A 12,110-nucleotide genomic window follows, 5' to 3' on the forward strand; every position below is an offset into this window, starting at 1 on the left:
TGGCTATAAATAGATATAATTATAGCGACTTATGTCATAATAGACCTAAGTTTGAAACATCGCTATAGTTTGAAGGTTTGAAATTAGGAGACAATTCCTAACATCATGCATTGCATTATGGCAGTCTGACAGCAACAACAAAAACAAGTTGTGCGTTTCTCAAAGAATTGTAATCCGCTCGCATTAATAATGCGTAACAAGCACTCAAACGTACTGTATAAAACAGCCAAGTGATAAAACGCATAAAACTGGCGTAAGACAATAAAAACAATACCAACATTGCAACAAATCATGATCAAATACATTATATATCAACGGCGGCTCCGCGGGCTACTCGGCTGAATACTGCACCAAGAGCAAAAAAACAAGCTGTATGATTGACGTCAAAATTCTCATTGAGATTGAGTTATGATTGGTCAGGGTATATCTATCATTGCATAAACAACAAAAGGTAAAAAACTGTACTTGAAGGTGAGTTTCATATTTAAATCCAAGCATCGGGGGCATAAGATAAGGTTTTCATTACACTAAACCCTCGACACTAACGAAAGTAAGGTGGCCAGTTCCTTTCTCTTGGCCACCTTTCCTTCAACAACTACGCCCATCCCATTCATTACACTCTGGGTAGTGGGTAGAGGTGAGCAGTGTTTTTCAACAACAAGCATAAGCCTGAAGACGAACCAGGAATGCATCAGTGGAAAGCGAGCGCCTTATCTGCTAAGCCATCCCACCGCTAACAGTCAAAGAAGAGTAAGAATGATTGCCTACGCATTTACTGTCAATGTCAGACAAACTAGTACGAGTGGTGACACGAGTGTTTTGAAGAATAGGAAGGTTACAAAAACATATCATTCGAAATGTCAAAATTTAATGTCTTTGGAATAACTTCATCTGTGCGCTGCTCTTTAACCTTTGATTTGCTTAAGGAAAATTCGTGAGTATGTCCAAACATATCTGGTGACATGCAAGATTCTGAAATTGCTGGCCCTGTGACCAGAGGAGACAACAAGACTCTTTTCTTGATTATACTTTCTTTGCCAGTTAGTTTAGGAGTGCTAGATATTATTGGAACTGCCAGGTTTGAAAAAACTTTTGAATCACTTTTTCTAATGTTTGGACTAGAAAAGACATTGTACCGGCGTTCGTGTTCAATATGAGAACGGTGAACAACGAAGTTATTTCTTTCTTCGGCTTCAGAAAAATCATCGAACATATCCACGTTGAGACCACGTAGCATCGAATTACTTTCGTCAAAAACATCTCCATTGGCATTGGGTGAACAAGAAATTTCAATGTCTTTAATGTCGTTCATCAATAACCTGCCGTCTTCTGTTAAACTATGACAACGCCGTAGCTTTGGGAGTCCAATCAAACTAGGAGGCGTGAGACATATTGCAGGCCTTTTTAATTTTGTATTTCCGGAATTCTTCAATATTGGCAAAGTGACATCTAAAATATCACATGTCATTTCTGAACCACTGCTTTTAGTATCAGATTCATGCAAAACAGAATTATGAAGAAATGCTCTTAAACTGCTATTATGGTTCTGCTTGCCAAATTGATTTAATGAACAATGGTAGTTCGTTAAAGATCGTTCACTTCTTCCAACAAACGAAAGCTTATTTCTGAGCGACTGCGATAGTGCTTTTGATGGAGAGTGATGTTCATTTCTCCGCTGAAGGTTGGGCGTGTGAAACAAACTAGAAATTAGCGAATCTTGTAGAAACGCAAAACTATCTGAGAGTGAACGACGTAATTTAAATTCAGGTTGACGGGTAGTTTCAGGAAAGTTATCGTGTTTATGTCCACTTTGTTGTCTGAATGTATCTCTGTTGTTTGGAAGAACAATGTCCTCAAAGCTTTGTGAGCAAATTGCGGTGTCTAAACGTGTCACTCGATTTTCAACATGAGCTTTAGAAATGCCAAACAGTTCATCAAAAATAACACTGTGTGGTTGGGATCCAATACGTTCCATTGTTTCGGTGATCAATTGAGGTGGTTCTTCAAGTCTCTTAATTAAGCCTCGATTGGGACATTGATCAGTCTGCAACATATAAAACATATATCAAACATACATATATGATAAAGCTTTGGTAGAGAGTTTGCTTTGTTGAACCATAGAGAAATAAAACATAGTAACTTTAGCGGGTTTAGCATACTTTATTTCACACAAAATATAACATAATTAAATAAAATAAACTCAAACGTTTTCGACACGTACGTGTGTCCTCATCAGGAATTAAATCTGCAATACATAAAATGAAAAATCGTAAGATAAATTTGACAATGCACTGTAACTGTAACGACACTGGACTGAAAGCACAAACTGAACAAATGATACGACAATGATTGCGAGTAAATTATACGGTGGGAAACAGATTACGTGAGGTGTAAACTACAGGCATTGGACAAAAACAATTAGAACACACACAAAAGGAACGATGAGCCACAGGCGAATAACTGCCGGTTGAGAGATGGATTGTTACGTTTGATTCTTAAGGCTTCCATGATCTTAGTCTGAAAATCAAATCTGCCTCGAGAGATGATTTTAAATTGGTCGATCGAGACATTGTCAGTGCACGCTTCACAAGAGGCGATGTGCTCTTTAATTGCACTTTTAGTTGTTAGGTTTGGGTTTAAGTGCTCCCCGGCCCTTGTCAACAAATGTCTGGTTGACATACCAATGTATGTCTGGTTTGCGTCACGCAAACAACTAAATTTATACACAACATTTGAAGAAAGAGCAAAGGGGGTAGGCGACTTCAATTGAAAATATTGGTGCACTTTAAATGTTTTATACACAGGATGAATGTCACATGAAAATTTCTTTTTTATAAGTTTAGCTAGGTTTTTCGCAAAAATTGTTGAATCTTTTCCTAGATAGGGTATATTAATGAAATAACTAAAATCTACTTCTTCAGGCGTGTCTTTTGGTTCATCAGCCATGAAGGTGTTTAAAATTATATTGAAAAAGTGAGAAGGATATCCATTTAAATAAAACATGTGTGGTAAAAAAAACAAAAGTGCACCCAATTATTTCTAAAGAAAGGTCAATTCAATACTACATTCGAAAATATTTAAAAGAATTTAATCAAGACGTGGTAAAATCTCTTATTCCAACCGGAAGCTGTCCTGGCAAATTATATGGATTAATAAAAGTGCACAAGCCAGGCAATCCCGCGAGACCAGTCGTTTCCATGATTGGCACTCCGGAATACAAATTGGCTAAATTTTTAAACAAAATTATAAAACCGTACATACCCCAGAACTACATGCTTAATTCAACTAATCAATTTATGGAAAAGTTAAAAGATTTTAAGTGTCCACCCAATAGCCGCATGGTGAGTTTTGATGTTGTGTCTCTGTTTACTAACGTGCCTCTGAAAGAAACTATTACTATAATTGCTGACCATATTTTTAGTGAAAACCAACCAAATCGACCGCCCATTGCGAAAAAATACTTCATAAAATTATTACATTTAGCCACAGAAGGCATGTTCCTGTACAACAATAGTTTGTTTCAACAGATAGATGGCGTCACCATGGGTTCCCCATTGGGCCCAACAATGGCAAACTTTTTCTTGGCACACATTGAAACCAAAATATTTGAATTTTATCGTGATTTTTATCCCAAACTGTATTTACGTTATGTTGATGATATTTTCGCCATTTTTGATGATGATGAATCGTGCTCAAAATTTTTAAACCTTTTAAATTCGCAACATAAAAATATCGAATTTACACTTGAAAAATCCAATGATACCATCGCTTTTTTAGATGTTGAAATTGAAATTAAACGCAATTCTTTTGACACCTGGATTTGGCGAAAACCTACCAACACTGGCTTGCTTTTAAATTATAACGCTCTATGCCCTAGGAAATGGAAATCTGGTTTAATCTTGTGTCTGTTATCTCGTGCTCGTTTGGTGTGTTCTGATGATCAGTTGTTTCAGAAAGAAATCAAGAAATTAAAAAACATGTTTTATTTAAATGGATATCCTTCTCACTTTTTCAATAAAATTTTAAACACCTTCATGGCTGATGAACCAAAAGACACGCCTGAAGAAGTAGATTTTAGTTATTTCATTAATATACCCTATCTAGGAAAAGATTCAACAATTTTTGCGAAAAACCTAGCTAAACTTATAAAAAAGAAATTTTCACGTGACATTCATCCTGTGTATAAAACATTTAAAGTGCACCAATATTTTCAATTGAAGTCGCCTACCCCCTTTGCTCTTTCTTCAAATGTTGTGTATAAATTTAGTTGTTTGCGTGACGCAAACCAGACATACATTGGTATGTCAACCAGACATTTGTTGACAAGGGCCGGGGAGCACTTAAACCCAAACCTAACAACTAAAAGTGCAATTAAAGAGCACATCGCCTCTTGTGAAGCGTGCACTGACAATGTCTCGATCGACCAATTTAAAATCATCTCTCGAGGCAGATCTGATTTTCAGACTAAGATCATGGAAGCCTTAAGAATCAAACGTAACAATCCATCTCTCAACCGGCAGTTATTCGCCTGTGGCTCATCGTTCCTTTTGTGTGTGTTCTAATTGTTTTTGTCCAATGCCTGTAGTTTACACCTCACGTGATCTGTTTCCCACCGTATAATTTACTCGCAATCATTCTCGTATCATTTGTTCAGTTTGTGCTTTCAGTCCAGTGTCGTTACAGTTACAGTGCATAGTCAAATTTATCTTACGATTTTTCATTTTATGTATTGCAGATTTAATTCCTGATGAGGACACACGTACGTGTCGAAAACGTTTGAGTTTATTTTATTTAATTATGTTATATTTTGTGTGAAATAAAGTATGCTAAACCCGCTAAAGTTACTATGTTTTATTTCTCTATGGTACATACATATATGTAAACTATTACCTAGACTTTAAATCTTCACGCTCGCCGACGACGACTAGTTGTCTTATGTTGTTTGAAATTTGTGAGATGTGAAGATATTTTTATGGGCACATGTTGCTTGTGGTATCCATGGGATATGGATATGGTGTTGCTATTATTATGTCAATTTTTTGGTCTTGACGAGCATTTTGTCGTCGCTGTCTGGAAGAGCCAAGGTTTCCTTCCACGACTGTGTTGAGTTTCGACAATGCCACAATTTCAACATATTTGGCACAACAATGCCAAATATGCAGCCTTCCACATTTTCACTTATATTTACATTCTTATAAAAACATTGATAGAAAGTTAATATAGAAGATGTTGCCAAGCAAAAACACAAAATATCTTTCTTGGAAAATTAAATACTTTGGGACAAAACGAGATTATTAAAACCAATTCACATAATATTAAAATTGAAGGCCTGAGTTGAAAAACTACTTGTGTCCAAAATACTACTTTTGAGATAAAGCAAGTTCAGTTCTTGCAACCATGTTTAATTTCTATACAAACACCATCGTGTTTTATATCGTCGTTTTTAAATTAAGTTGTTTTTAAATCAAATTTTGCGCGTGGACAGGCATTGACTAGCATACCACATATATTTTAGGTGATAAGTCACATTTCGTAGAACTTGAGTAAAGTAGTTCTTCTACTCAGGACTTCAATTATAAATATACGCATGAAGTTTGTTAACAGAAACTATTGCAAAGATTTAATTGAATGGTAGACACAGTAGACAAGCATAATTTAATACAGAAAAATTGTCAAATACATCGATTGTTTTGAAATCATTGTCAAATCTTATGACAAATCTTGTTTTTGATGTTATTTGTCATTTTTATTGTGTGTCAAAAAAAAACAAGCAATTAAACAACAAAGCAAGTTATGTATTACTTACACCAAGAATAAATAAATGTGATGTCCCAACAAAGCAAGCTTCAACACACTTTAAAAGACACGAAGAAGCGTCAGTGAAAGTGTTGCAGAATGCATCAAAGTCCCTTTAAAAACAATAAAAATATTTATAATTCTAAAAGTGTTCTTCTTGAGAGAATGAGATTGGCATTTCCATTTCGAGCTCTGTAAATGGGATAGTATTGAATGATGTGTAGTGCGATTTGGGAGGTTAATCCAAATTAACAGGATGAGGAAAAGACCCATCAAAACATTTTGTAATTAAAACGTCTAAAGGTGTTAAAGAGTTAATCTTAAATAAAACACAATTTTTTCATCTTAAACTTTCATTGTAATTTCTCCAATTGGTAAAACTAACCTAACCTGGCAAAAGCATTGCAATCTTTTCCAAAATATTTATCCAGACAACTTCCATATACTGTAACTGATTGTAATCCAAGATTTGTATCAATTTCAAGAAAAAGTTGATATCGTAGAGTTGACAGAGCACAGCCACAAACTTCACAGCTGAAAATGAAATACAGTATGTTTATTGTTGACATTTATGGAATGATAAGCAGTAAGTTACAATATCTTTCTCCTCTGGTGACATTTTCTAAATTTTTTGTGAACTATTTTTCAAGGACCTCAGAAAATCGTATAATTTGTTAGCATACACAGTTACTCTTTCTTTACTAGAAAAATATCTTCATACTCTCAAGCGTGTCATAACTTAGTAGTATTGTTGTTTGTATTAAAATTACAATAGCGAATTTTGTGATTGCGGTTTCAATTCAAAAATGGGTCTGAACACCACTGTCATCCTGACAATAATTCTGTGCAATCCGCCCAATAAAAAGATCTACAAAAAACGCGTGATAAATAATGCAATGACAGCAACAACACGCGGATTGCAAACCCTTTTAAAAGCACTTCTCCTTGAAGTAATTATTTTTATGCTGCTTTAAAGTCAGGATGCCATTTTTAATTTATTTTTTATAAAAAATGGAGCTTCTGCTAAAAAGGAGCTTGAAAACCAAAAAACAAGTCACATAGTTAGCGTAAAAAATAAAACAACAAGTTATACAGTAACATTATTGTTTCTAGCACTAGTTGCAACGTTCATCTGATAAAATTGAAAGTAAAAGTAACAACAAACAAGATGGTTTATTGCTTCACTGACGTTTCGCGCACCATGACAATGCGCATTGCGCATCCTCAGAGCGAATTGTCATGGTACGCGAAACGTCAGTGAAGCAATAAACCATCTTGTTTGTTGTTGCTTTTACTTTCAATTTCATCAGATGAATGTTGCAACTAGTGCTAGATACGATAATTGACCTGAAGAACATCCAAACTTTTCAGTATTCAGTAACATTATTGACAAATAAACTGTTAAATTTTTTCTGTAAAATTATTTTCAATTGCAAATATTTATAAATGTGTGAAATGGATGTAATTATGTCAATCTTGTCAGTGGATGTCACGCTGCTAAATGCAAAGGAATCGGAACAGTGACTGCATTGAGTAAGTCTCCCGTTGTTAGTTTCCACCAACAAATTGAGAGTGCTGAAAGGTGATATTATTCATTTTCAAAGTCATCTTGACTTCACAAGGTACGGTACCGGTACTCGAATAGAGCGTCCCAGTGTTACTTGAAGACACAAGTAGTACAAGTAGCACGAGCGGGTGGCGACGATTTTGTCCCCTGCCGATGTCGTACCCCCGTTGTCGTCCCCTCATACATTGGGACGTGTAACTATTTACGCCGGCAGAAAAAGCTTCATATGCGGCAGGCTGTTGCATTTCAGCTCGAGCGTCAATGCGCATGTCGTTCCCAGTGAGTCATTATGAATAACGCTGCCGAAAAGACTTGATATTTGCTGAGAAAACACTTTTTTGCTGAAGCATAGGCTACAAAAGCAGAATTGCAAAAGTAGGCTATTATATTTTCAATATTTATTGCGATGTTTGGTACGTTATTCTTTCAATTTGGTACAACTAGTGAAATTAGTTGATAAAAAAACAAAAAAACAATCAATTTGGTAGGCTCCCCGGGTGCAACCTAATTCGTACCATGAACAATTCGTACCGTCAGTTCGTACCTTGAAAAGATCGACAGAAAAAATTAAAAAAAGCCGAAGTTGCTAATCGCAGTTTCTGCAAACATTTTAAAAGGGTTAGGGTTGATTGGAGTTTCTGCAAACATTTTAAAATTTCTGGTAATGATCCTAAGAGTTTTTGTTTCTTTAAGGAAATTTTTTAAATGTTTGCGGAAACTGCAATCAGCAACTTCGGCTTTTTTAATTTTTTCTCTCGATCTTTTCAAGGTACGAATTGTTTATGGTACGAACTAGGTTGCATCCGGCTCCCCAGGCCTCAAAAGTAAAGGCAGCCATCGCTGCGATTAACCTACAAAAACCGACATTTTGTCCGCCGGGTCTCCCCTTTCCGTCGGCCATATTTGTCCATGAAGTTCCAAGAAAAATTTTACGCAGGCGGCCTTGTCAATAAAGTGCTTTGCCACTTATAACCACAAAGGATTAGAAAGCAGTCAAAGCACCCGATAAATCACAATACACACTGTCTATGCTTGAATTGTTAACATTATTGATTGACCAAGTGTTGCGACCATGCCATATTTTAAACTGATTGTCCTGCTTTGGTATCATGCACGTTGTAACGTCCGCGTTTTGTCGCTTACTACCTTTTTCTAGATCTCTGCTATGTTTGTCATTTTATTATATATATATATATTGTTTTTTTGTTGTGATGGTCTGAAATAAAAACAAACTGAATTGATGTCAGATGATAAGCAGGATGCAAGTGACATCATGATACACTTTATTGATGCGATAAATCATTATTGATGCGTGTCGAAGTTCCGATGGCCGCCATGTGCTTGCAATTGGCCACTGAACAGCTTGCTATAGTCGGACACGTTTGGCCGTCGGTTTTGAGGCCTGCTACCATTTTTAAAAGTCTCTGATTTTATTTGATTACTACATTTTAAAAATAAAAATTAATTTCTAGGCTACGGTAGTTGTTTTTTTTCCAGATATTTGCTAAAAAAAGGAAAAGGTGGCAAAAATTTTATTTTGAACAACCCTAATTTTTACCTACATTTAAATAGACAAAAATTGAACATCTGGCAACACTCAAGGGACAAAATCGGCATGGGACGACATCGGGATCGGGGGGCAACGTGTATAGGGGACGACATTGGTGGCACCAAGCATGACCTACTTTTGGTTCGAGTAGCAGTAGCAGGGTCCCACGAATTACCCATAAGCCCCATAAGTACCCATAAGTACCCATAAGCACCATAAGTCGCGTCGAATTACCCATAAGTCGCGTCGAATTACCCATAAGCCCCATAAGTCGCGTCGAATTACCCATAAGCCCCATAAGTAGCGTCGAATTACCCATAAGCCCCATAAGTCGCGTCGAATTACCCATAAGCCCCATAAGTAGCGTCGAATTACCCATAAGCCCCATAAGTCGCGTCGAATTACCCATAAGCCCCATAAGTCGCGTCAAATTACCCATAGGCACCATAAGTAGCATTGAATTACATAGAAGTAACGTCGAATTACCCATAAGCCTGTAGAGTGTAGAGTGTAGTCTATAGCTGTCTAGAAGCCTAGTAGTCGGCTGCATAGCCGAGTGGTGAGGAGCACGGGCTGGGCGTTCCAAAATATAGTTCGACACCGCTCAAGAGCAGGACACTTGAAGGCATGCCTAAAGGTGGACACGAAGATTGGCTTCGTTGCCTTCCCGTCCGCTTATGTGTAATCTGCAGTTTGCTGCAGCAGATGGAGTGTTTTGTCCGATAAAACACCTTAACATTGGGCAATTTTCCGTATGAACCAGGTGACTGCAGCATAGCAATCGTTCTCGCACTCAGCCAGAGACTTAATTCTTGCTTTAAACTTGATAATTAAAGAAAAAAAAGAATAATGGCAAGGGTGGGAATCAAACCCGTGTCACCAAATTCAATAGCCTTTGCCTTAACCACTCAGCCACGCAAGCGCTCGTGAAATCGTCGCTTAATTTGTTTATATGCGTAATGTTTCGAGAACGCTCACAATATTATCAGTTTAGTTTGTTTTTATTTCTGACCATCACAACGAAAAAACAATACACGACAAACTTAGCACAGATCTATAAAAGGTAGAAGCGACAAAACGCGGACGTTATAACGTGCACGATACCAAAGCCTGCAGATTACATATACGCTGACATGAGGCGTAAGTAATTCCACGTTGCTTATGGGTAATTCGACGCGACTTATGGGGCATTTGGGTAATTCGACGCGACTTATGGGGCTTATGGGTAATTCGACTCGCGTCGAATTACCCATAAGTCGCGTCGAATTACCCATAAGCAACGTGGAATTACTTACGCTTTCATGTCAGCGTATATGTAATCTGCAAGTCGCTGTTGCGACTTGCGATCGTGTCACTTAAACTGATTGTCCTGCTTTGGTATCATGCACGTTATAACGTCCGCGTTTTGTCGCTTCTACCTTTTATAGACCTATGAACCAGGTGACTGCAGCATAGCAATCGTTCTCGCACTCAGCTGGAGACTTAATTCTTGCTTTGAACTTGATAATTAAAGAAAAAAAGAATAATGGCAAGGGTGGGAATCAAACCCGTGTCACCAAATTCAATAGCCTGACGCGAGTCGAATTACCCATAAGCCCCATAAGTCGCGTCGAATTACCCAAATGCCCCATAAGTCGCGTCGAATTACCCATAAGCAACGTGGAATTACTTACGCCTCATGTCAGCGTATATGTAATCTGCAGGCTTTGGTATCGTGCACGTTATAACGTCCGCGTTTTGTCGCTTCTACCTTTTATAGATCTGTGCTAAGTTTGTCGTGTATTGTTTTTTCGTTGTGATGGTCAGAAATAAAAACAAACTAAACTGATAATATTGTGAGCGTTCTCGAAACATTACCCATATAAACAAATTAAGCGACGATTTCACGAGCGCTTGCGTGGCTGAGTGGTTAAGGCAAAGGCTATTGAATTTGGTGACACGGGTTTGATTCCCACCCTTGCCATTATTCTTTTTTTTCTTTAATTATCAAGTTTAAAGCAAGAATTAAATCTCTGGCTGAGTGCGAGAACGATTGCTATGCTGCAGTCACCTGGTTCATACGGAAAATTGCCCAATGTTAAGGTGTTTTATCGGACAAAACACTCCATCTGCTGCAGCACACTGCAGATTACACATAAGCGGACGGGAAGGCAACGAAGCCAATCTTCGTGTCCACCTTTAGGCATGCCTTCAAGTGTCCTGCTCTTGAGCGGTGTCGAACTATATTTTGGAACGCCCAGCCCGTGCTCCTCACCACTCGGCTATGCAGCCGACTACTAGGCTTCTAGACAGCTATAGACTACACTCTACACTAAACAGGCTTATGGGTAATTCGACGTTACTTCTATGTAATTCAATGCTACTTATGGTGCCTATGGGTAATTCGACGCGACTTATGGGGCTTATGGGTAATTCGACGCGACTTATGGGGCTTATGGGTAATTCGACGCGACTTATGGGGCTTATGGGTAATTCGACGCGACTTATGGGTACTTTTGGGTAATTCGACGCGACTTATGGGGCTTATGGGTACTTATGGTGCTTATGGGTACTTATGGGTAATTCGTGGGACCGGCAGTAGCATGTTACTTTTCATCGACTGGTAGCGAGTACTAGTGCCAATCTTTTGGCACATTGTAACAGTAGACTAGTGATAGCACACTACACTTAAAGTAGCTAGCAGATACTCATCTCTATATATATGCCTAACCCAGGGATATCTTGACGATATCTCTGGTCTAACCTTAGCCTAACTGAAAAGAACAATTATTATACCCAGCATTGCTCTTTACTTCCACATAGCATATTCTGCAAGCAGTATACCAAAACACCTCATGTTTAATAGCCAGTACAGTACCATATAATTTTGAAACAAAACATTTTTTTTCTGGCTCTAAGCACTTTGGCATATTCTACAAACTCTGACAGTCATTTCTTAAATATCCTACATGTGGAAAAATATGATTAATTTACTACGGTACATAAAATAGGCTAATCTGTGTAAACTTACACTCCATGACTCAAATTGGTTTGGTTTTGAATCTTTATCCTATCCTCGCACTGACAAAGCCTTGATAGGTTATTCCTGGTAGTTTCACATACTTGTAACTAGGCTTTTGACGCAGGGGCTGTTACTGAGATTGACAGAGTGAAATTTTCGATTGTTGAAGTCTTGCTGCCGGGGAATTATTCCATCCA

At 37.7% G+C, this 12,110-nt stretch overlaps 1 protein-coding gene across 1 annotated transcript; it reads right to left on the reverse strand.

Annotated features, from left to right (window-relative positions):
- LOC145779902 (uncharacterized) lies at window positions 1–11,841 on the reverse strand. The gene is made up of 4 exons (XM_082591575.1): window positions 11,688–11,841; window positions 6,187–6,330; window positions 5,807–5,909; window positions 1–2,044 (listed from the first exon to the last, which is right to left on the reverse strand). The coding sequence occupies exons 1-4, from the start codon at window positions 11,819–11,821 to the stop codon at window positions 836–838; spliced, it is 1,590 nt and encodes a 529-aa protein (XP_082447701.1). The 5' UTR covers window positions 11,822–11,841; the 3' UTR covers window positions 1–835.
- Window positions 11,842–12,110: the final 269 nt, after the last annotated feature.

This window comes from Aplidium turbinatum, chromosome 11 (assembly GCF_918807975.1).
Source record: "Aplidium turbinatum chromosome 11, kaAplTurb1.1, whole genome shotgun sequence".
Classification (NCBI taxonomy): Eukaryota; Metazoa; Chordata; class Ascidiacea; order Aplousobranchia; family Polyclinidae; genus Aplidium; species Aplidium turbinatum.

Coding starts and splice junctions, on each gene's coding strand:
- LOC145779902 (XM_082591575.1), bottom strand. CDS start 11,821: ATGCCAAAGTGCTTAGAGCCAGAAAAAAAATGTTTTGTTTCAAAATTA. Junction 6,331..11,687: donor GAAGTAAAGAGCAATGCTGG/GTATAATAATTG, acceptor TTTCATTTTCAG/CTGTGAAGTTTGTGGCTGTG. Junction 5,910..6,186: donor GATTGCAATGCTTTTGCCAG/GTTAGGTTAGTT, acceptor TTGTTTTTAAAG/GGACTTTGATGCATTCTGCA.